The following is a 24,251-nucleotide window of genomic DNA, read 5'->3' on the forward strand; positions in this document are numbered from 1 at the left end:
GTACCCAGAAATAGCTTGACGTCCTCTTGTTTGACGGAACATTATCTATGGCCTTTCCAAAATGCCAAACTCTTATTCAGAAACACATTTTGCTTTAAACGAATGTAAAAACCTTAAATTCATATAATGCATGTGCTGAGCAGTTGATTCACCACAGTGTTGTTTGGGCAGAGGTCTGTGGGCAGGATCCATTCAGCTTCCTTTTGGTCCTTGGGTGTGTTTTTCCTGGTAGGGAGATGGGAGCTGTAGAGGTTGGCCCAAGAACAGGTGGTGTAAAAACTCAACTTCACTTATGGACCAAGCTCAATGCAAATGAAGAGTTGCTGTAGCCAATCTTAAGTCCATACAAGGAAAAGAGGTGTGCTTGGAGACACGACCCTGCCTACTGCTTAATCCACATCAGCATTTTGCTGTGCCTGCTTGGAGTTGCATGTTCAGGGAGTTATGGAATTGGATTTTAGCCCTGCAGCTCTCATCGCTGAACTACCCTGGTGCAGAGTTTCCTACGTTGGAGGACACAAGCACACACAAATCGCTTTACTTCAAATTTCAGTGAAACGGTCTTTTTCTTTGTAGGTTTTTTGTTCTCTTATGATGGGATTTTATTGAGAGTCATTGCTTGAGATAGGTTCTAATGTGCAAAATTGAGTATTAGCATAGGTAAATATTGCATCTTTTTTTCTAACTGAAGTTGTCTGTCATATATATGTAGTTCAGCTTCAGTAAATTAAGAGTCGAGAAGGCAGCACCTATCCCTTCTCATTCATTTGAATGTTTTCCATTTTGAAGCTTTTCCTTAGTTCTTCCTGTTTCACATAGTGCGTTCATTCACACTTTGTTTTCCTTTATAGATGCTGTTTTGGATTTTTGTTGGTTTTGTCATCCCTGTGCTGGGTGACGTGAAAACTCAGCTTCCTCTGATTGCTTCTCATGTTTGCTATTATTTGCAACTTCTGGCTTCTGAATTGAAAGTTAGTAAAGAAGTTGGAATCACACATTTCTGTGTTGTCCTTTAACTTCCATCTAGCCATTATTAACATTAGTTGATGACTTTTATGTACTATTTTTTTTTTTTTTTTTTTTTTTTTGTTTAGGAACGGTTTCTAACTGGACCAACATTCCACTACCACTTTTCAAAAAAGTTGTCATTGTGCTGATAGATGCTTTGAGAGATGATTTTGTGTTTGGATCCAGAGGTAAACAATTCATGCCATATACTACAGAAATTGTTGAAAAAGGGACATCCTACAGTTTCGTTGCTGAAGCAAAGCCACCCACTGTGACTATGCCTCGAATTAAGGTAAGTGTTTTTTTCCACTTACTGTAGTTTCATTTGAGAGGGCTTTGAAGGCTGAATTGCTTTATATGCTCAGTGTTATATGCCCCTTTAGGGCAAGTTTGCTGTGCTATTGTAATTTCTGGCTGAAACTTGCTTTGCTGTAGTAGTGCATGTGACAGAGTCTCCATTTGCCATGACTCAGAGGTGTTTTGTGTAGGAAAAGTTGGGTCGGGCACCTAAGGAAGATAGAGAGGCTTAGTAAGAGAGAGAGGTGGCAGCTTCCACTGAGGATACTTTGCCTTCTTTTGTTAATTTATTTAGCAGCTCTGTGGTATGAAGGTCTGTGAGAATCAGGTTAGGGCAGTTAAGCCCTAGTGCAGGCTTAAATTATAAGCATAGTCTTTTATTTGTAATGAAGGCAGTAGGCTCTCAGTCATCGGATTTTCTAGTAGTCTTCTGTCCAAGAATATTTTTGTTGGTTTTGTTATTGGTATTATCTTCTGATAGAAAATCCGGTTTAGTGTAAATTTGTTTTGTTATAGGGATGTTTTTGCAGAGCTTTAAAGGAAATCGCATGAAGTTCCAGTTAACTAAAAGTCTGTGTCATGAAAGTACTTTTCACCAAGGCTTTTTAGTGGTGGGTATCAGTGGTGTTCCTTACACTGAAGATGCTGAGAGAGTGAGCCATGGTAGGTCAGCTAGAAGGCCAGTGAGAGAATGAGGGAGAGGCAATCTGGTAACTCTTGATAGATTGCCAGAAGAGTCTTAATAATTGTTTTAAATATGGTACCATTGTTATGTTAAGTCAGTCTGCTTAGGCCTTCTAAATTGTCTTTTTGGTGATTTAGTGACCAGTAAATGAAGCACATTTCAACTGGCACACAAAGACATTTTGCTGTTTGCTAATTAAGAAAGTATTATTTTTACCTTTTTGTAAAAAGTTATCATCTCTGACATAGAGCTAATGTCTGTGTTGTGGCAGGTGGTGTAATGTGGCATGGCAGCTCATGTTCTTTATTGTGTTCCTTTATTGAAAATATAGTTTCTCTGCCCTCTGCTTCATTGCTTCCTCTTACACTAGTACTTTCTTCTGAGTATTGGAAGCTTTTTGGTTTTTGATAACATTTCTCTTTTCTTGTTTTATGTAGGCTTTGATGACGGGTAGCATACCTGGTTTCATTGATGTTATTGTGAATCTCAATTCTCCAGCTCTGTTGGATGACAATCTGATATGGCAGGCAAAAACAGCTGGGAAAAGAATAATATTTTATGGTGATGATACTTGGGTTAAATTGTTTCCAAAGCATTTTGTGGAATATGATGGAACAACATCCTTTTTTGTGTCAGACTTTACAGAGGTGAGAGGCTTTCTATAATCCCATGTTAAATAATATTAGTAGAAAAACATAGTAGCACCTTCTAGCAATTAAATATAAATCAGATTTTTATGTCTTTCCAGTATTTGAGCTAAGCATTTCAGTCCATTATGTGTGTATGGGAAGTGTTTGGATGATGTACTAACAACTACTGTATTACTGTATAACTTCCCTGAACATTTAATATTCTCACAAAGCTTGTTGAGGTAGAAAGACCACTTGCTTTGTTCAAAAATTCCACTATCCGCATTTCCAGTTTGATGTTACATACTTTCTATAGTACTTTATGGCTTTTGTAGTTGCAGTATGAGTAGTGTTTCAGCATGTTACCAAAGAGGAAGCACAGCAAGTAATGAAACAAACTTGTAAAAATTGTGAATGGTTCAGCAATTTTAGTTCATATTTAGAACCTTTGTGATTTGTAAAATCTCAGGCCATTGACCTGCTGCTACTGATGTTACGTGTTTTGTTACCACGTTTGAGGAAGTTACATAGATCTAATGTGAATTGGAAGACATATTTAATTGGTTACTGTAATAAGAATTGCAGAAGCTTCAACATGGAGTGGAAAAATGCAAATGTTGCTGGGTCTGCAGTTATATTGCTCTCAGGCTGTGTGTGCAGTCTTTATGCTTTCTGAGTATAGTCCATTAAACAAAGATTTTTGTTGAGTGTTTTGATAGTTACATCCCACAGGCAACAGAGCAGTGTTGCATGTGAAGTTTTGTAAGGACTTTTAATATCCAGGGAGAAATATATGTGCTACTAAAAATAACATTGTCAGCCTAAGCAGAATAACATGTGAGTTAGCCACCAAATAGCATTTGCTAAATAATTTTTCTTTCTGCTATGTCATCAATTCACTTTCTCACAGCAAGCACAAGCATTTTGCGTTTACACAGTAACAAAAACTGAGTTGAAAGAAGAGCAGGAGTGTTTTTTTTTTTTTCCCCCTGTGCTTCCAAGCACCATAGAGAGACTTCTCTTTGTATATGCTTGTGAAGTAATAAATCAGGAGTGTAAAGGATAAAGAGACTGAAAATTTCTTGAAACAGTTTTAAGAAGTATCTGTGGAAACATAACCCTTTTTCTCTGTTTGTATGTAATCTGATGCCTGTAAGTAACAAGAGTGAAATGGGATGAAGAATCTGTTTTGTAAGAGAGATTTTTTTTGACTGACTAGCTTTGAACTAATCAATCTGATCTTTTTCGTGTTTGTTGTTTTGTTTTTTTTTTTTTAAACATTGAGTCACTGTGATTCTTACCAGCTTCTACAGAATTTTCACGGTTAATCCAATCTAATTTTTCTATGTTTTTTGCAAGAGGGAAATTATTTTTACCTTTTAATTGTTTTCCCTTTTATTTCTGAGGTTGATGATAACGTTACCAGGCATTTGGATAGAGTGTTAAAGAGAGAAGACTGGGATCTCCTAATCCTCCATTACCTGGGGTTGGACCATATTGGACACATGACTGGGCCAAACAGCCCATTAGTAGGACCAAAACTTCGTGAAATGGATAATATCCTGAAGAAGATTCATCTTTCTCTTCTTTCAAAAGTAATATAACTCCTTCTTGGATCAGTGTCTGTTAGTTGTGGGCTGGCATTGCACTGATATTATTTAAAATGCTTGCTTGTTTGTGGGTGGTAGCTTGTTTAATCTTAGACCAAAGCAGGTATTCTTCCCATTCATTTCCTTCCTTGGCCAGACCCCCTTTAACATTATAGTGCAGCATTTTTAAGGATTTACTGGATGACCTTAGTAACTTCTGTTAAAATCGTTTTCTGAACAGCTGTGGGAAGCTGTTTCCCCATTGGTGTGTGAGGAGAGAAATGCATGCCAAAATTCTCTTATCGCTCATGAGTTAAAATGGTGGTTGATACGCTTTCTAGTAATGAAATTCAACAGAAGGAATAATAGTCTGCAGCGATTAAGGTGCGGACCCCGTCCATGAGGCTACAAATGAGATCACTTAATTGAGTGGATGCAAAACCTTATATAGTGTTTCTGTATCCAGTCAGCAGCTACCCCAGTGAATTCCCACCTATAAGAATCCCGCAGTTAACAGTGATAGAATGCAAACCACTATTTACCACAGATGTGCCCCTTATCTTCATGTTTTTTGTCTAATGCATTCTTTTCTTATTAACTCATGGGTCTTGGTAAAGATTCCAAGGTCTCAACAAGCTAGCAAGCGTGAGAACAGCGGCCGCTTGCTCTGTGCTTGCTGCTAATATCACGGCATCAGCCAAGGCATCAGCTGCTTGTCCCAGCATACATGCGACAGTGGAATCTTTCATGCCTGCAGTAGGCATGTACAGTTAACTGCTGTGATTTCAATGGCTGTGAAGGTCTACCTGATTCTTAAATCTTGAAAAGATTCTAATGAAAATGGTGGCTGTAAACAGCATTTTTCTTACGCTAAATATAGCATGTAAATTACCAAATCTGAACCTGTTATTAGTTTGGGAAGTATAGGACGTCACTTACCTAAATAGTTTGGATGTTTAAATACCAAGTCCTAATTCCAAGTGGCCTGAAACTTTTTTTTCTTCTTTGCTTTTGTCAACTGCAATTCAGAATAGTTGCTCATAAAATTTCAATATTACTTTTGAAGAAATGGATTCTATTGTCTGAAAAAGAAGGGTTAAATCCTGCTTGTACAAGTTAGAATCTCAGGAATCTTGCAATGGGTTTATTAGTATCTTCTGGTTTTACACTATATGCAAGCCTTTATCTCTATTTTAGAATACAGAAATAACAAAAGCACTTCACTCTTGGATACAACATGTACTAGTAATAACTAGAGATGACAAAAAGCTGCTCTGTTATGGAATGACAATATTTATTTTCTGTGGGCTTTGACTGTTAACTCAAAATGGTTGGACAGGCCTCACGCTTCTGTTTATCTTGAGAAAGATAAGAATCATTCAACATCAGTCATCTTGGATTTCTACTCCAAAAGCACTTCACAGACAAGAGACTGTTAGAAATGGGATTGTCTCTTTGTATTACATTTCTATTATATTAATATTTGTAATATTAACAGGTTAGTATTTTTGTTATATTAAGAAGTCAATTAAACAAGAAATGGGGAGGGGAAATAGTTCTATCTTAATTCTACTGCTCCTGTAATTCTGATTTTCTTCCTGCAGTATGATGGCCTTAATCCTTTGGTCAGTTTCTTCTGAGTCTGTAAATGAGGTGTTTTTTTAAAGCTTTGTTGTTGTTTTTATAACATAGTGACTAATACATTAGATACCTATATGTGCCTTAACTGCTGAAAGTGAATATTACTGTGTAACAGCTGCAAAAAACCTCTTGTATCCTGCTCCAGGTGTTGTGAGACAATTTAAAAAAGGAATTTAATTTGATAAATATAGTAAAACATTATACATACCCATATTGTTTGTACAGTAACTTAAATTTATTTCTGTGATTTGCAGGAAGGAGGAACTTCTCTGCCCAATTTGCTAGTTGTTTGTGGGGATCATGGGATGTCTGAAACAGGCAATCATGGTGGTTCTTCAGAAGGAGAAGTGCACACACCATTGCTGTTTATCAGTTCTGCTTTCAAAAAGAGAAATGGTAAGGATCAAAGAAGCTGAATCTTTTTTAGAACATATTACTATCACTAATTTATATTAGCTCTAGAATTCTTCCTTAAAAGTGCTCTGTTTTTTTCTACATAAATCAGGGTTGGCCCATTCTTTGTGACCTAAAACGGGTTTTAGCTGGAGTTCGCATCGGTGTCATGCCAACTTAAGCTTTCTAACCACCAAGAGAATTAGGTTTTTCTCAAATGATAACCTTCTGCACCTCTGTCCTACTTGAGAGTTCAGAGCTAAAGAGATCTTTTGTCAGGATCCTAGGATCCTGGTGAATGGGTAGGATTGGAAGTAAAATCCTATTTGAAGTGAGCTTTAAGTTTTATCTTCCTTGGCCAGAATATTTCTCTGGTCTCCATTCTTCCTCTGAGACAGCCAGAGTAGAGGAATGAGTGGCAGTGTCTCATGCTGAGAATGGCAAAAAAGAATAATTGCTCTTGCAAAAAGTTGAGAGATGACAGCGGTGAAACCATGCCTATTGATTCCTAAGTGTTAAGGAAGGAATATGGACTGTGAGTGTATTTCCTGTACTGGCCAGGCAGTTAATTTTAAATCATTAATGTGAGCTTATCTGTTTCTAAATCTTATTTTCTACTTGTATGGTACATCTTAAGGCAGAAGGCAGGAAGGAAATGATGTGATAGAGAATCCTTAGTCTAATTTGTGGAGTCTTGCTTAATCTCTTTGAGTGAATTGGTGAAATGTAGTTTTACCAGGAGTGAATGTTTTCTTAAAAATAATAATTCCCTCTGTCTTTCATTCTGCCTCTTGCTCATTTCCATCTTGAGTTCCTTGCTTATAAAATCTGTTTGCAGAACCTTCTCTTGTTTATCGTGCTGGAGGTTTCTGCAGCACAGTGAAAGTACATTTATCTGCTGTTATTTATAAAGCTGTTATCTAGCTGCAATAGAAAGCATTGTTTGATGTCATGGGACTATTTTCAGGTATAAAAATAAAAAAAAAAAGACAAGAGCTGACCAAAGCTTTCAGGTGAGTTTTGGCTTTGTAAATTTTACTTGCATATATTAATAACCAGGCCACATAAGAGTAGATGCCGCCAAGGCAATCACTTATTCCTTAGGATTAGTGTCTGTTAGGTTTAAACTGAACATACACTTCTTACACTACAATGCAATATTCTATTCATTTGTATTTTGGGATAGAGTTTGTGAATTCTAATCATACCTCTGTAAATATCCAGCATCTTGCTCTTCATTGCTACGGAGATCACAATTCTAGTGACTGCTCGTTATGATCCTACTGTAAACAAAATGTACTGTGATTTAATTTGGTAGGCCTCAAAATAGCAATCCTGTGGGCTTTTGCATTTAGTATGCTGTCAGAATATTGTATAGCTTTGCACAGAGATGCGTCACCTGTGATTGGTTAAATGCATGTGGTAGTTTCGCTTTTCTTAACTGGTTAAGAACTTGCCTTTAAATATGAAATCTGAAAACTGCTGACATACAGGTACTCATGCAAAGAGGCTTTGGGGATTATGGGTGACATTCTGTACAAGTATGGGATTAATCAGAGCTAGATGAGAAATGGGAGAAGTTCTAATGCTCTTAAAGGGAGCCTTGAGAGAAATAAACACTGTGTATAGAATTCTTTTCTGTACCGTGCTTAAGTCAGAATAGTCAGTGCCTGCAGTAAGAAAGAGAACAAAGTAGAGGCATGATAGAAAAACACTGTTACGTAACTCGTAAAGCACAGAAAAGAAACAATTGGCATGACAGTCTTAAACAAAGGTAACGTACATTAACAAAATAATTATTCCCTGTAGATGTCTGTAGGACTGAAGGATAATGCTGATAAATGCAGTAATCTAATGGAATCCTTTAAAAATCTGAGTTTTCCTACATGGAGCTGTGGATTTGAGCCTCATCATTCTTTACCTGACCTCCAATTCTGTTTGCCTAGCAACCTGATATTAATTAAATCTTTACCTTTGTCGTTATATCAAGAATCTTCTAGAATGCTGTCAGCATTATTTTAGATTCTCATTCTTTGCTCATGCATTAAATTACTGTACTGCTTTCTATTCTTTCAATGTAAAAGTTATCAAACTCTTTCAGAATGTAGGCTGCAACTTGATTTTAAGATGATCTCCTGCACCATCTCTTTTCTTATTTGTACTTGTGTAACATTTGTGTGGCGTTTACAGTACTTACTAGGATTGAAGAGTGGTACTTACTGAGAACAGAATAAATTTTGGTGTTACAACAGCAGAGGACAGCAGCTGAAAGGGATCACTTCAGTTCTTTGTAAATCACTTGAAATAGCTGATCTCACACCAATGAAAAAAATTTTGAAACAAACAAGATGTCAGCTGTTTCTGGAGAAATAAAAAAGGCCTGTTATTGACATTTTTTTCCTCTCTCTTTTTTTTTGTCTTTTCCTTTTTTGTTACTGATTCTAGGTCCTCTGACTAAACCTGAACTAGTGCAACAGACTGATTTAGCTAGCACACTGGCAGTAGGTCTTGGTCTACCAATTTCAAGAAACAGTGTTGGTAGCCTTATATTGCCAGTTTTTGGAAGCAAGACAGTGAGAGAGCAACTACGTTTTATGCACTTGAATGGGTTCCAGCTTAGCAAACTGCTACAAGAGAATACACCTGCATATGAAAAAGGTAAATCAACTAAAAAAAAAAGTTTCATATATAAAAGGGGATTGCTTATAACACAGTTTGGACTTTTAGGTTCAAGAGTATGTAGCATGTCATTACAAATTAGCCAAAATTAGCCATTCGGTTGAAAGCAGTATTCAGAGAAATGATTGAGTTCTGTCTTTCCTGTAACCTCCTCTGGCACACTGCCTCTGATTTTTGTAATGGCTAGTACTACTTCTAGTAGGCAAAAGAGCAGAAATAACGATGGAAGAGTAATATCAGAGTAAAACTGCCAATCTAGTTTGAATCTCATTGGTTTCATATCTGCTTTATGTGAGGTGGCCTATATAGGGCACTGCTTCTGAGATATTTGGTGGAGTAGGAAAATGGATAGAATTTGCTAGTTTAAATAAAAAGGTGGTTCAGGTAAAGCTGAGAAATAATTCAGAGCAAGTTACAGTTTTTTTCATTCTTATGTCTGAATTTACTTGGAGTGAGAACTTAAAACAACTGCAAAGTTGCTTATTAAAAATACACGCAGGTATGCATATATGTGTGTGTGTATTTGGGGGAAAGAATAAAACCAAGTGGGGAAAAAATTAACCCAATCTACCAAAATATAATATTTTTTTGGGAAGTATGATACTTACATTGCATTTTGTAAGCAAGCTACTACAGTAATTTTTTAGTCAGTGGATGAAGGAGAATATTTTACTGTGGACATTAGACAGAGTTCTTATCTTAAAGTGACTGTGAAGCTTGAAGTCTTTGTCACTTGATTTATAATCTATTGAATCATTAAACTAACTAACACAACGGATAGTGCACAGTTGTGTTACAGCTGTAAATAATTAAAGTGGATAGCAAGGTAACGTTTAGCAGCGTGATCATTGTAGGTCAAGAATTAATTATCTTTCAACATCGTGTCTTCTAATCATAATTAAACCCTGTCCAAGGAGTCTGACAAAACAAATGCTGCTTATGGTAGCAACATGCTCTGATATTTTGATACTTCGTTCTGAAGAGATTTCCTCACTTAACTCATTTGTGTCAAGCGAGGAAACCTGTCATGTTGGTGCAGTTCAGGATATGGTTGTTACTGAAATTTCCAACATAAAGATCCATCTGTCAGTGTTTCTACAAGCACTAGTGAAACAGACTGACTTTCTACCATCTTCTGGTTTGTATCTACACTTTCATTTTATTTTCTTGGGGAACAGATTAATGTCAACTCGTAGATTTCATCTGAGAAAAGATAACAAGATTCCTTAGGGCAGAATGTTAGAAATTTTAGTGCTACTTGCTTGTGACTGCAAACTGCTATTAGAGGTGCTGTCTTCCTGGAAAGGAGTTGGAGGGGCAAAGCATCTATCATGAACTTCTCTCCCTTTTAGTAATGGAGGGTCTCAGTAATGTGGAACTAGAATCAAGTAATGGTAGCTTTTTATTTTTGCGTGGTCTTAAGGTGACTTCTTCCCATTGCTGTAAACTTCTTAGAAGATCTTGTTTTTCTGAAAGGGTCCTAGATGTTCAAGGCTATAGCTTAGTGCTTTGATCAGGATGATTAAGATTGGCAGGGAGAAGAGATGTGCTGTTTGTTAGTATTATGTTTGATTGATGTGGATACTTTAGGCCCTAGAGATACTAAAGAAAATATCAATAAGTTGGTGACTAATACTGCTTATAACGTAAAAGCATTCATGAATGGCCCTTTATTTTGGGTGGCTTCTAAGGGAAAATAAATACCATCTCACTTATCATACTATAGGCACATGCACATGTATGCGTGTCTGTCATGATAGGGAAGGGATTATCTTGCAAAGAAGTCATTGTATTCAGTAATTGGTTTAATCTTTAAGAAGTATGCCCATTTTTAAAAATGGTAAAAAGGCGGACCCTGGGAGCTACTGACCAGTCAGCCTCACCTCTTTGTCTGGTAGGATCGTGGAACAAATTCTCTTGGAAGACATGTGAAAACACATGGAAGACAGGGAGGTGATTAGAGACAGCCAACATTGCTTCTCCAAAGGCAAATTTTTCTTGGCTAAACTGGCATCCTTCTATGGTGGAATAACAACATCACTGAACAGGAGAAAAGCTGCAGATGTCATCTATCTCAACTTCTGTAAGGCCTTTGATATGGCTTTCATCAGCATTCTTGCAGCTGTATTAGAGAGATGTGGGTTTGATGAATGGATGGATAAGAAATTGGTTGTATGGCCATGTAAATGGCTCAATGTCCAAGTAGAAACTGGTAACAAGTACTGATCTACTGAAAGATGACCCTGCCCATGGTGTTGAGGGTGGCTTAGATGATCTTCAAAGGTACGTTCCCTTCCAATCCAAACCATTCTATGATTCTAAGTTGGGAAGGTGAGGAGATAGACTTGCCCTTTATGTAAAAGAGCAGGAGCAGTGCTTGGAGCTCTGTCTGGAAGTGGGTGGTGAAACCATCGAGGACTTATAGGTCAGGATTAATGGACAGACCATCATGGGCAATGTTGTTATGGGTGTCTGCTACAGACAGTCTTTTTGGGAGGAATTGGTAGGCAAGATCTTCAGTCAATTTGAGGAAGCCCTCTGTTAGTCTGTGGTTCTCATAGAATCATAGAACAACCAGGTTGGAAGAGACCCACCGGATCATCGAGTCCAACCATATGGTGCTCCTACCACATTGTTACAGTCCAGACTAGAAAACTGGACCAAAAGGGGGACCAAAAAGGGGCTCAGCTTCTGGTCTTACAGGACTGTGATCAGCATTCACCTCGAGGTCTGTTGCTAGTGATTAACCCTAGGGCTTGACACTGGGGCTGGTACTATTTAATGTCTTCATTAATGACCTGGACTATGAGACAAGAGTGCTCCCTCAGCAAGTCTCAACACATTACAAAACTGAGAGGAGTGGTTGATAATGTCAGTGGGTGTGCTGCTATTCAGAGACATGTCAACAGGTTGGAGAAAAGGGCTAACAGGAACCTCTTAAAATTCAGCAGAGGGAAACACTGAATCCCACACCTGGGGATAAATAATTCCATGTGCCAGTGCTAATCGGGGGCTGACTGGCTGGAAAACAGCTTAGTAGAGAAGGACAAGGGGTCCTGGAATATGCCGAGGTGAATATCTGCTAGCAATAGTCCCTTGTGGAAGGAAAGCCATCAGCTTCCAGGGCTGCATTAGGAGGAGAGTCATCAGCAGGTCAATTCTTCCTTTTTTCTCAGCTGTGGTGAGGTCCTGGGTTGGGTTCGGTTCTTCACTTCCCAGTACAAGACAGACATGGCTATAGCATAGTGAGTGTACCGAAGTGCAGTGAAGGTGATGAAGGGGTTGGGACATCTGTCATGCAAGAAGGGGCTGAGGGTGCTAGGCCTACTCAGCTTGGATAGGAGTAGATTCAGCTGGGATCTTATTGATGTGTATATTATGCGATGGTGGGGGATAAGGAAAGCTGAACCAGTCTCTGCTTTGTGGTACCCAGTGGACAGGAGACAGTGGACATAAATTGATATACAGGAAATTTTATTTAAAGGAGAGTAAGGACAGTCAAACACTGGAGTGAGTTGACCAGAGAGTTTGTGAAATCTCTACATCTGGAGATATTCAAGACCTGAGTGGACACAGTTCTGAGCAATGTTCTCTAACTCACTCTGTTCTGAGCCTTTCATTTTTATCAGTGGGCTACCTGGACACTCGAAGTTCATAGTATCATAGAATCATTAGGTTGGAAAAGACCTTTGAAATCGTCAACTACAACTGTAGCTGTCCACCACTAAATCATACTCCAAGCACCTCATCTACCTGCTTTTTAAACACCTCCAGGGATGGTGACTCAACCACCTCCCTGAGCAGCCTGTTCCTCTGCTTGATAACCCTTTCTGTGAAGAAATTTTTCCCAATGTCTGGTCTAAACTTCCGCTGATGCAGAAGTCCATTCCCTCTTGTCCTATCACCTGTTACTTGGGAGGAGAGGCCAACGCCCACCTCGCTACAACCTCCTTTCAAGTAGTTGCAGAGAGCAATAAGGTCTCCCCTCAGCCTCTTCTTCTCCAGGGTGAACAGCCCTAGTTCCCTCAGCTGCTCCTCATAAGACTTGAGCTCCTGCCCCGTCACCAGCTTCATTGCTCTTTTCTGGACATGCTCAAGGACCTCAATATCTTTCTTGTAGTGAGGGCGCCAAAACTGAACACAATATTTGAGGTGTGGCCTTACTGGGAGATTTATATACTGAAACTGGAGAAGGCACTTTTACATTATCCATTCTTTTCTTATCTAATTTTTTTTTAAATGATTGCTGCCTGTGACTGGAACTAAGTGGAACTGCTATCAAACAGATGCTTGGAAAGCATAGCTGTTTGCTTGTGATAGTATTGGAGGGAGGCCAAAGCAGAAAATTCTGTAATGCTATGCAAATAAACCATTGCCAGTTTTTAGGGAAACCTGTAACTGCGCAAACTTGCTTGGGGTTTTGCCTCAAGTTCAACTTATTTTGTGAGTATCTCATACAGGAATGACTTGCAAATGTTGCCTGTAAGTTACCAAATTGCTTCTCCAATAATCCAGACTCTATGACCTGTCTCATTTTATACTTGATGCCTAAAAGTGTGTCACTGAATAATTACTACTGTGGTTATCAAAGGAAACTTGGTAGTCGTGGCTCTTTATTCCTTTCTGCGTAATCTTTAAGTCGAAGATATAAATATGGATTTGACTGAACAGTCATATTTCATACCATGGGCATGGGTTGGTGGACAGTAACACGGGAGGAGGTAGATGAGAGCGAAACAAGAATGCCAGAAGGAATGAAGTGGGAGACTGGGCAAAAAGCATGAAAAGGTAGCAGAACAGGAGCAGATGATGTGGAAACAGTTAGTTTAAATTTCAAAATATAACTTGAACTCGTTTCAGTGCTCTGTTTAATGAGACAGTGTCATGTCAAATCTTAATTTCATTAAAGCTCATTTTAGATGATCCTTTCTGGATTTCCTTAGAAGTGTGACTATTTAACACTTATTTCAAGAACACTAAAAGAGGAACTTTATAGGGATTCGCTGTTCAAAGAACTACAGTAGGAAAATGAAAGTCTTTATGTATGTGCACCGGCACATATCTTGATATGGAAGTGTTTGCTCCTGGCTGAATTATACTGCTAGCAGATACCTGCAAGCCTCCTGCATAGTAGGATCAGTCTTTTAGAACAGGAGACCAGACTGGACATTGTAAGTTAAAAATTGCTTTCTAAAATTCTTATTTTAAATTCAACCTCTAACAGAACATGAAGTGTCTTGTAGTGGTAAGAGATATACAGATGGTAAGCACAGTTCTTTCATAACTCTACAGGAATTGTGAATAGAAATACTTCATTCATCTTCATTCACTTGAAATAACATTAAAATATTTATGGATTTAAGAATGTACTTTTGCTGGAAAGGCTTCACGAAGAACATGCTGTTTTATTTCCAAGTCTGGTACACTGTTACCAGGAGTAAAAACTAGCCATAGTGTAAGTCTTTGTGACGTCAAACTTACTTCAGTCATTGCTTTAATCCTTGTCATCTGAAACTGTACAGCAAATGTTTTTTCTTGAATTTAGCTAAGAAGGCAAGGATTGCAAGAAAATAAACTGTAATGTCTCTGTTTTATACTGAAAAGCAGACTTACATGAGAACCTGAACCCACAGAATTCAATGCTTCCTTATTTGTGAAATGTAAGATGTTGATTTAAAATTGCTTCCTTCAGGGACATAGACTAGGGTTAGTCTTGTCCTCTTCCCCAGTTCTGAAAGCAGATCACAGTATTAATATGTTGTTGGTGTTCACCTGCAATCCTGTTTACACATATATTTGTGAGAAGACTTATTAAAAAATACATTTCTGCATACCTAGGGATAGACAACAGATGTGTGTTATGGAGGTTGTTTCCCATCCCACCAGTTTTTCTTTATTATTTTTGTTCTTTTGGTTTGGGTTTTTTTTCATTTTGGTTTTTGTTTATTTTTCTTCAAGTCAGAGGTTTTTTAGATATAGAGAGGCCGTCATGAAATCACCTTCTGCCACAAGAGTCTTGCTTCCATAGGTTGGAGGGAGCATTGGGTTTTCTCTCTTTTTTTGTCAAGCTAGACTGTGGGCCATCCTTGTTACACTGTAGTGAAATTACTAAGTTTCACTGATAATGATTTCTTTGCACCAGCTTTGTAGTCCAAATGCCTAAGGCCAAATTGTGCACTTTACCTGTTATACTTTTATACTGCTGCTTCAAAATCTAATGTCTTGTGTGTTTAAATTTATGTTACCAACTGTCTCTCATTAGCTTTGCAGCAAAAAGAGGTTCCCTAATATGTATGTGTGCTGCTTAGTGTTTCCTCCAGCGATCAGCTAATTGATGGCTTTCCATTTGGTTTGTACAATGTGACCTGAAAAATGAGTGATTCCAATGGAAAACATTACTTTTTTCAGGATTGAAAGCATTTGAATAACTTTGTCCTGGAAACCTTCTGTAAGAGTAAATGGGTGTTTTAATACATTTGTCAGTTTTGAAGGTCTTCATGTTTTATCTGATTTGGGATTAACTGCTTTCATTCTGAGTAACTGGCTCATTGTGGTTGTGCTGTGGGGAAGTAATGTAACTTTCCAGATGTGAAAAAAATTTTGACCCCCATAGCAATTTTTCTTATACTATACAAGCAAATATAAAAATCTGATCACATATAATCTTACTTTGTTCATGGATCGTCTTGCCTGTCTTCTGTTCTTCCACCTCCCTTCTTCTTAGATCCTGGATATGAACATTTTAAGATAGCAGAAAAATCCCATGGCAATTGGATCAAACTGTATTTAGAGGGGAATGATTCAGAAATACTCTTAAATCTTGGCAAAAAGGTCCTGAAGCAATATTTGGAGGCCCTGAAGACTCTGAGTTCTTCACTAAGCAAACAAGTGGCACAATACGACATGTATTCGATGATGGTGGGAACTGTGATCATTATGGAGGTATGAAAACACATCGTTCTGTGAAAAAGCTAAGTCCACAAACATAAACATTTCTGGGTTTTGACTGCTTAGCATATACTATGACTGGTCTTTAGAATTACTGAAGATAAACTCTTAGAATTAGCTGACTTTATGCTTGGATGAGGCTGATACTCTTTTTAAAACCTAACTTACCTTTGAGAGATTTTGTTATCAGTTACTTATGTTTGCTGTAACTCGTTACAGTAAATATGCAGATGTACTACAGCTTAAGTTGCCACCATATTAGTTAGCCTTCTACTTTTTGAGTAGCCTGATTGCATTAAAAGAAATAAATCTAGGAAACGAACTCCTACCTGTTTATCTAACAGTGAGTGTAGCTGCTCACAACAGGCAGTACCTTGTGTGGGCAGTTTTCACAATTTGAGGAATTGTTCTTCGTACTGATAGGTGTAGAGCCCTGAAATAAATACTGTCTGTAAGATGCTGGGTTGCCGTTTTCATATCTTGTGTACGAATAAAGGTAAGATATCCCGTATCTGGAATTTTAAGTGGTTCTCTGCAATTGGTATTCTGGCCACATCTCAAATGCTGGAAATAACCTGTATGATAACGCTTTTGTTGTAATGCTAAAGGGATACCATACCTGGACACTGAACTTTTATGTACAGAAGCTTACACTGATGTTTTGGATGACACAAGTGTCAGCTTTTGTAAGAGTTGTTCCCTAGTATGGAAATACCAACAACAAAGCTTAATTTAGTCCTTACGCGTGTGTGATGCTCTACAAGACTAATTGCTGTAGCACTGGGGGCCTTGAATGGATAACGCTAAATGAACAGCTATTTAGTGTTTGATTCTCCTTTGTCCTGGCAGGGCTCTATGCCTCATCTCAGATGTGCTGTTTGTTGTGTACAGAATGCATCTGAAATGGCTTTCTGGTAGGCAGCTCAGTGGGATTAATCACACAGCTGACCACTTTGCAGGAATTAGTTCACAACAGCCTCAGGAGACTGAGATAGTAGGCTCTTTTCTTTCTCTACAGGTGGGAAATCTGGAGGCAGACAAAGCTAAGCATGAAGCTGCAGTATCTTGTTTTCTGTTCCTTTGTTTTAGGAACATGTGCATTCAAGCTCTTGACAGTTACTTTGGACTCAAAGTAACTTTGGATTTCTTTTTTTGTTTCTGGAATGCAATTGTAGGTACTTTCTGTTTCTACAAAACTTGGTTATTTATTCAACAGGCCTTCGTCAAAACAAACATGCAGCTACTGACTATGAAAATTTTGGTTGACAAGACCTAGTTCACTGTAATAGTGCAAAACTACTGGAGTTTTTAGTTCAGTGCGGTACTTGAATCTACTTTGCTTTGTAAAATCTTTTTGTCACTGATTAAATAAAGGCAGGAAATCTTGCAGGTGACTTCAAGCTATACCATGCTGTAAATGGCATTTGTCTCATATTTCACATGAGGAGAATACCTCTGTGATATCAATTGATGAAAGTGCATTTGCTCAAAAGAGCTAAATCTAGATTTGTAGATGGCTAGAATTAGAGCATTTTCCTATCATGAGTGCTGTCTTTGTTTTAATTGTACGTGCTGTGTTAAAGGTAAGACCTAAGCCAGATACTTTCAGACCTCATATTTTCATAACCAAGTGAACTGCATGAAGTAGAATATTAAGAAGAGAGATGACTACTGCAATGCATTGGATTTTTTTGGTCTATTTTGCTCTACCTCACTGTAATGTGTGAGAAATTTTAGGCAGAATTTTCCACAAGTGGCAGCGAAAGATTATAGGTTGGCAAATGCTTGATATAGTTATTTTTATTTTGATTTATTCTAATCTTGGCCTAGCAGTAGCTGGCTGAGCTCAGTCTAGTCGTAGCTCCATATGGGCCCCTTGCAAAGCATTTTAACTTGTGGCTCAATTTTTCCATTACTTGTGAAGGTTTATACATGAGTAGCAGAAATTATTCATGATATTACTCATCTCCACTGCTACAGTTACCTGAGAGGAGATTTGGAATTCTGCCTGATTTGTGTACAAGTTAGAATAAAGCAAAAGTGAAACTAATAAATGGAATTATCATGAGGAGAGCTAAAAAAAATAAATAGTTGGAGAATTCGTAAGCTTGAAATGCCGCATAAACTTGTGTGATTGTATGAGATCTCCAGAGATCCCTTTCACGATTTGGGAAGCTATTTAACTCTGCAGGATGTCTGTATATGTGTATGTCAGACATAGTGAGATAAATGGCCTTTGGCAGAGTGTTTATGTAACTTCAGGCATTTACGGGTGACAGTGGGTCAAATTTGTTTGCTTAGGAACTAGTTTAACGTTAAAGTTAAAGCTCTTATTTTTGCAGGTAATGAAGGTCATGCATGTGATCAGTTACCCCAAGTGAGGAGGTAACTTTATTAAAGTCTGGTAACTTAGGCATCCAAGTGCTTAATAAATGAAACCACAATCTTTAATATTCCCATTTACATGGTAATAACTTACTTGAGTCAAAAAATCCAACGTAGTTCTTCACGGGGTGTTTTTTGATGAATATGTACACTAGCAGAGTGATATGGATGACAACAGTGTGATTTTTTTTTTGTGTGAATTGTTGCTGTGTATTTTAGCTGACCTCAGTTCTTTAAATATTAATTTTCTATTTCTTATTAGGTTCTGCTGCTGCTTTTGCTCAGTGTTCCAAAAGCCTTGAGCAGCCGGGCAGAATTTGAAGTGCCTCTCTCCCCTCCCTTATTCTCTCTGCTGTTTTACCTCATGTGTCTGATGCTGTGTGCGGTTCACGTCATTGTATGCACATCGGCAGAAAGCTTATGCTATTTCTGCAGTATGTCCTGGCTAACAGCAGTTGGAGTGATGATGCTGATTTCTGCACTCATGTGTGGTATTTTTTCTGCCATTGCAAAGATCTTTGAGAATTCTAGACCTCCACTGAAGGTGAGAGCATGCATTGATTACGGTTCAAAATGTTTTGCTACTTTTGGTGTACTTTCAGATGAAGCTTTATAAAAGTTTTCTCTCTCTGTTCTTAAATAAATTGTTACTTTGTAATATAACTTGAATAATTCTAAATTGTAATGGAAATGTGGTATATTCACTGTGACATGATACCAATTACTGTGATGAAGGTCATAGAAGTGCTTGTTTTCACATTACTTTAAGAAGCATTCTAATTAGTGTAATATATTTTGCAGTTCACTTTATGAGACCAGAAACAGTTATGCTGGGTGCTAGTTTTATGCTGTTACACACTGAAGTTTCACAATTGCACTTTAATCAAGATGTATGATATTTTGCAACTACATGCGCTGGGGATTATCTGTTCTTTCCCAAATACCATAGATGTAAGTGCTCTGAGACACACAAGAAAATGCTTTGCCAGTACCCTTTCTTATATTGATTTTCTTAATGCTTTTTTAAAAATAGTTTCGAAAGTAACAGAGGAGCGAAATTAATGTCTCTTCTGCTTTTAAACTTTTTTTTTTAAAAAAAACTTTTAAGTTTAAGATTGAGCTTTTTGCAGTCTTTGATGTGCTCAGTAATGTTGTGCAAGTAGTTACCTTCTTTAAAATACTTGATAAGTTTTATTGTTATATTGAATAAAATTCAGGGAATTCCAAGGAAAGAGAATTTGCAATGTCCTGTTCTTCTTTCACTATGAAACTTAGTATGCCAAGAACTGTTAGTCACACCATAAAATCAGCCTCTAGCTGGTTTTTTTTTTCTGGTGCTCCTTAGTCATATCTTTCAAAGGGCTCTGAAATTCAGTAATTTTAATGATCATTGTGCTCTTTTCAATGGTGCATCCTCCGTGCAGTACAGTCCTTTGTCAGTCTGGGATTCTTTGAATTACACTTGGGGTTTTAGTGTCTTTTTTTAGTGTGTGATAGCTTGTGGCAAGTATATTGCTTTAATGATATGATGACATATACCTTCAAGATAAAAAGCAAACTTTCTCACTTAAGGAAACATTTGATAACTGCTGTGTTTCCTATAATTCAAAATATTTACTGCTCCTGAGTGTAGATTAATATTGCACTCTGTGCAGCCACATGCTGTATTTCCTGAGCTTAATTACGGATTTGAATTTTAACTAACACTGTTGATTTTTATGATTCAAACTACCACAGTATCACCAAACGGTAGGGACGGGAAGGGGTCTCTGGAGATCATCTAGTCCAACCCCCCCCGTTAAATCAGGTTCACCTTCAGCAGGTTGCGCAGGAACATATCCAGGTGGGTGTTGAGTATGTCCAGAGAAGGAGACTCCACAACCTCCCTGGGCAGCCTGTTCCAGTGCTATATCACACTCACTGTAAAGAAATGTTTAATCACGTTCAAGTGGGGCTTCCTGCTTTCCCCTTTGTGCCCATCATTCCTTGGCTTATCACTGGGCACTGTTGAGAAGACTCTGGCCCCATCCTCTTGACACACACCCTTCAGATATATGTAAGCATTGATAAGATCCCCTCTCAGTCTTCTTTTCTCCAGGCTAAGCAGACTGAGCTCACTTTGTGGCCCTCCGCTGGACTCTTTTCCAGTGGTTGCTTGTCTTTCTTAAACTGAGGAGCCCAGAACTGGATGCACCGCTCTAGATGTGGCCTCACTAGTGTGGTGTAGAGGGGAAGGATGACCTAGCTGCTTGCTACACTGTTAGTGCACCTGAGGATGCCATTGGCCTTCTAGGCTATTAGGGCACATTGCTGGCTTATGGTTTTCTTGTTGCCCACCAGACTTTCAGGTCCTTTTCTGCAGAGCTGCTTTCCAGTAGGTCAGCCCCTAACCTGTGCTGATGCATGTGGTTATTCCTCCCTATGTACAGGACTCTGCACTTGCCTTTATTGAACTTACATTTGTAAGTTCCTATACGCCTAAATCTTTATTCTGTCCAGTTCTTGCTGAATGGCGGCACAGCCTTGCAGTGTAGCAGCCACTCCTCCCAGTTTGGTATCATCAGCAAACTGGCTGAGGGTATGCTCTGCCCCCTCATCCAGGTTAGTAATGAATGTGTTAAACAAGACTGGGCTCAGTGCTGACCCCTGGGGAGCACCACTGGCCCCAGGCTTCCAACTAGACTTTACAGTGCTGTTGACAGCCTTCTAAGTTCTGCCATCCAGCCAGTTTCCAATCCACCTCACTGTCCACTCACCTAAGTCACGCTTCCTAATCTTACTTAGGAGGATGTTATGTGAGACAGCGTCAAAAGCCTTGCTGAAGTTGAGGCAGACAACATCCAATGCTTTCCCCTCATTTACCCAGCCAGTTCTGCCATTGCAAAAGGCTAGGTCGGTCAAGCATGAATTTCCCTTGGTCGATGCACGTTGACCACTACTGATAACCTTCTTTTCCTCCAGGTGCTTGGAGATGACATCCAGAATGAGTTATTCTATCACCTTTCCAGGGATGGAGGTGAGGCTGACTGCCCTGTAGTTTTCTGGGTCCTCCTTTTGGAAGACTGGAGCGATGCTGTTTTTTCCCCAGTTCTCAGGCATCTCCTGTTCACCATGATATTTCAAAGAAAATGGAGAGTGGCTTAGCAATAGCATCTGACAGCTTTCTTGGCATTTGTGGCTGCATCACATTAGGGCTTATCATCTAGTTTGCCTAGATGATCTTTAACCTGATCCAGCTCAACCAAGGGACAGTCTTTTCCAGACTTACTCTCTTTCCTCCAGTGCCTGGGATTTTTGAGGGCTGCCCTTAGCAGTAAAGACTAAAGCAAAGAAGGTATTTAGCAACTCTGCATTCTCTGCGTCCTCATCATGAGAGCACCCTCCTCATTCAGCAGTGGGCTCATGTTCTCCCGGATATTGCTGCTGTGGTACTTGAAGAAGGCCTTCCTGTTGTCCTTGACATTGTTTGCCAGACTTAATTCCAAGTGGGCCTTAGCCTTCCTTGTTCCATCCTTATATACTCTGACAGCATTTCTATATTTCCACTAGGTGGCTAGTCCCATTTCCCACTTTACGTAAACTTCCTTCTTTCACTTGAGTTTTTCCAAAAGCTCCTTATTCATCCATGCAGGCCTTCTGCCTCCTTTCAATTTCTTACTCCTAGTAATGTACCAATCTTGATTCTGGAGGAAGAAGTGCTTAAATATTGCCCAGTTGTCTTGGACCCCCTTACTTTCTAGAGCCCTAGCTCATGGGGTTGCTCCAAGTAAGCCTTTGAAGAGGCTAAAGTTAGGTCTCCTGAAGGCCAGTTCTGTACTCCTGTTTGTTGTCCTGCTGCTTCCGTGGGGGATCCTGAGCTCTGCCCTCTTGTGGTCCTTGCAGCCGAGGCTGCTCCCAGCTTTCACATCACCAGTCAGACCTTCTTTGTTTGTTAGTGCAAGGTCCAGCAGCCCTCCTCTTCTCCTTGACTTTTCAACCACTTACATCAAGAAGTTATCATCTATGCTCTTAAGGAATCTCTGGGACTGTGTGGGCCTGGCTGTGTTGTCATTACAGCAAATACCCGGGTGGCCAAAGTCCCCCACGAGAACCAGGGTGGTGGGGCTGTAGAAGGCTTTCTTGACCTCCTCTTCCTGATCAGGTGTCCTGTAGAAGATGCCCACAGCAGCGTCCCCTACATTAGCCTACTCCTTGATTCTTATCCAGAAGGTCTCAACTTGTTCTTCATCCGCATCTAGGCAGATCTCATTCCAGTTGCTTCCTCGCATAAAGAGCAGCCCCACCACCTCACCTTCCTAGCCTGTTTTTTCTAAAAAACGCATAGGCATCCACAGCAGTGTTCCAGTCGCACAAGCTGTCCCACCATGTCTCTGTGATCACAGTGTAGCGGTAGTCCTATGAGTGCAAACCTGTTTATAATTTTTTTCTGTCATTTCTGAATTTGTGTTATTCCTTCTTGGAAATGTTGCTTTTCTGAGGTAAGCATTGAACTGAAAGTAATGCCCTTGAATGAGAAGTAATGCCCTTCTCTCCTGAAGATGGCTTTTTCCCCTTCCTTTTCATTTTTCTTCAGTGTAATTAATTTCAGTGAAAGTGCTCTAAAAAGAAGATAGTTGATAGCACATGGTGTTTCATTCTTATGTTTATATTTATCAGCCTCATAAGGCTTAAGTGTGTCTGTTGATTATTTAGGTAGACTAAAATAGACTAACAAGTCAGCTAACACATCATCTTAATGAATTCAGGGAAAGAAGTTTCATCTCAGGTGTGGCAGCTGACAGAACAAGAACAGTCTTTGTAAGCATAAATCATAGTTTGAATTTGCTACTGCCAATTTTTGTGTCAAAGTGGTGCTATTGTTTTGCTTCCAAAGCTAGTAATGCTTTTGTAGGTTTTTTTTAAAGGCACATAAAAGAAGGAAGTAAAATTAACTAATATGAATGAAGAAATCTGCGGATTGATATGTCTTGTACGGTTTGTAAATGCTAATGGTATTTAGGGGCATGTTGGTCTTTAAATGCACTCAATTAACTTCTGCCATTATTGGGCCTTTATTAGCTTTCTTTGTTTTATTGTAAATGAGGTAGAAATTATTCTTAGAAAAACTAAAAGAATATGGTCTTGAAATAATAATTAATAATCTAGTTTATTCTGTAGAAACACAACATTTACTTGCTGTGCAATGATAAACACAGCTATGGAAGAAAAGCTAATTCTTCATCATAATTGTTACCAGTTTTTCTAATTTTAGGAAACAGTAGGAACCTAAAAATTATGACTGTCTAGACCTACATGGAAGTTATGGATGTTCAACTTCAGTACAGTTGAGAGCAATAAGAGTGGGCTATAGCTTTATCTTTTAGGTTGATAGACTGAATTCCTTCAAGAGTATCTGTGTCCAGAAATCTTTATGTGCCTTGAGATGAGTTAATTTCCTTGTGACACTCACTACTGTAGGAGTGACTTTATGACCCAGGAAAAAAGCTTTCCTATTACATCAAAGACTGGAATCTAGGAAGATGCAGCTATTCCATGGCTCTTACTAAATTCAGAGTAGGCTTTTACCAAGTATTGTTTGACAGTTGTGAGCATTTTGAGTTTGGCCTGAGTTTTATTCCCATCTATTGGATGGGATGTTATCATGGCTTTCATTGCCATCTATTCTTGGCATGTTTTCATTCTTGTTGGTGATAGACAGCTGCTGGTGTGAAAAACTTCCTGCAGGTGGCTTATATATTTCTAATACAGCTGCTCTGTCAGTAATCACAGCAGCAATTGCGAAATGTTTCCTAGTATTCAAAACTCAAGTTGGATGGAAAGGCTTTTCTTATGAAAGGAATTAATTGCTAGCTTCCTGATGGAGACAAATAAACAAACACTATAATTCACACACATTCATGTCCCACCTTCTGTCCCTTTTTCCAGCAGAATATGTAGACTTTGGAGGAGAGTCTAGATATCTTTATATGCTGAGTGTTGATCTTGAAGGGCCTTCTG

At 38.7% G+C, this 24,251-nt stretch overlaps 1 protein-coding gene across 4 annotated transcripts in view; it reads left to right on the top strand.

Moving 5' to 3' along the window:
- The window catches only part of PIGG (phosphatidylinositol glycan anchor biosynthesis class G (EMM blood group)), an 87,950-nt gene that overhangs the window by 2,923 nt on the left and 60,776 nt on the right, over positions 1–24,251 (top strand). For all 4 annotated transcript variants that reach the window (XM_069880665.1, XM_069880666.1, XM_069880667.1 and 1 more), the window contains exons 2-8: positions 1,095–1,300; positions 2,428–2,637; positions 4,026–4,214; positions 6,104–6,245; positions 8,688–8,900; positions 15,646–15,863; positions 18,517–18,798. In XM_069880665.1, the coding sequence (XP_069736766.1) occupies positions 1,095–1,300; positions 2,428–2,637; positions 4,026–4,214; positions 6,104–6,245; positions 8,688–8,900; positions 15,646–15,863; positions 18,517–18,798 (1,460 nt within the window). The remainder of the gene's footprint in view (positions 1–1,094; positions 1,301–2,427; positions 2,638–4,025; positions 4,215–6,103; positions 6,246–8,687; positions 8,901–15,645; positions 15,864–18,516; positions 18,799–24,251) is intronic.

The sequence above is a fragment of the Phaenicophaeus curvirostris genome, chromosome Z, assembly GCF_032191515.1.
Source record: "Phaenicophaeus curvirostris isolate KB17595 chromosome Z, BPBGC_Pcur_1.0, whole genome shotgun sequence".
Classification (NCBI taxonomy): domain Eukaryota; kingdom Metazoa; phylum Chordata; class Aves; order Cuculiformes; family Cuculidae; genus Phaenicophaeus; species Phaenicophaeus curvirostris.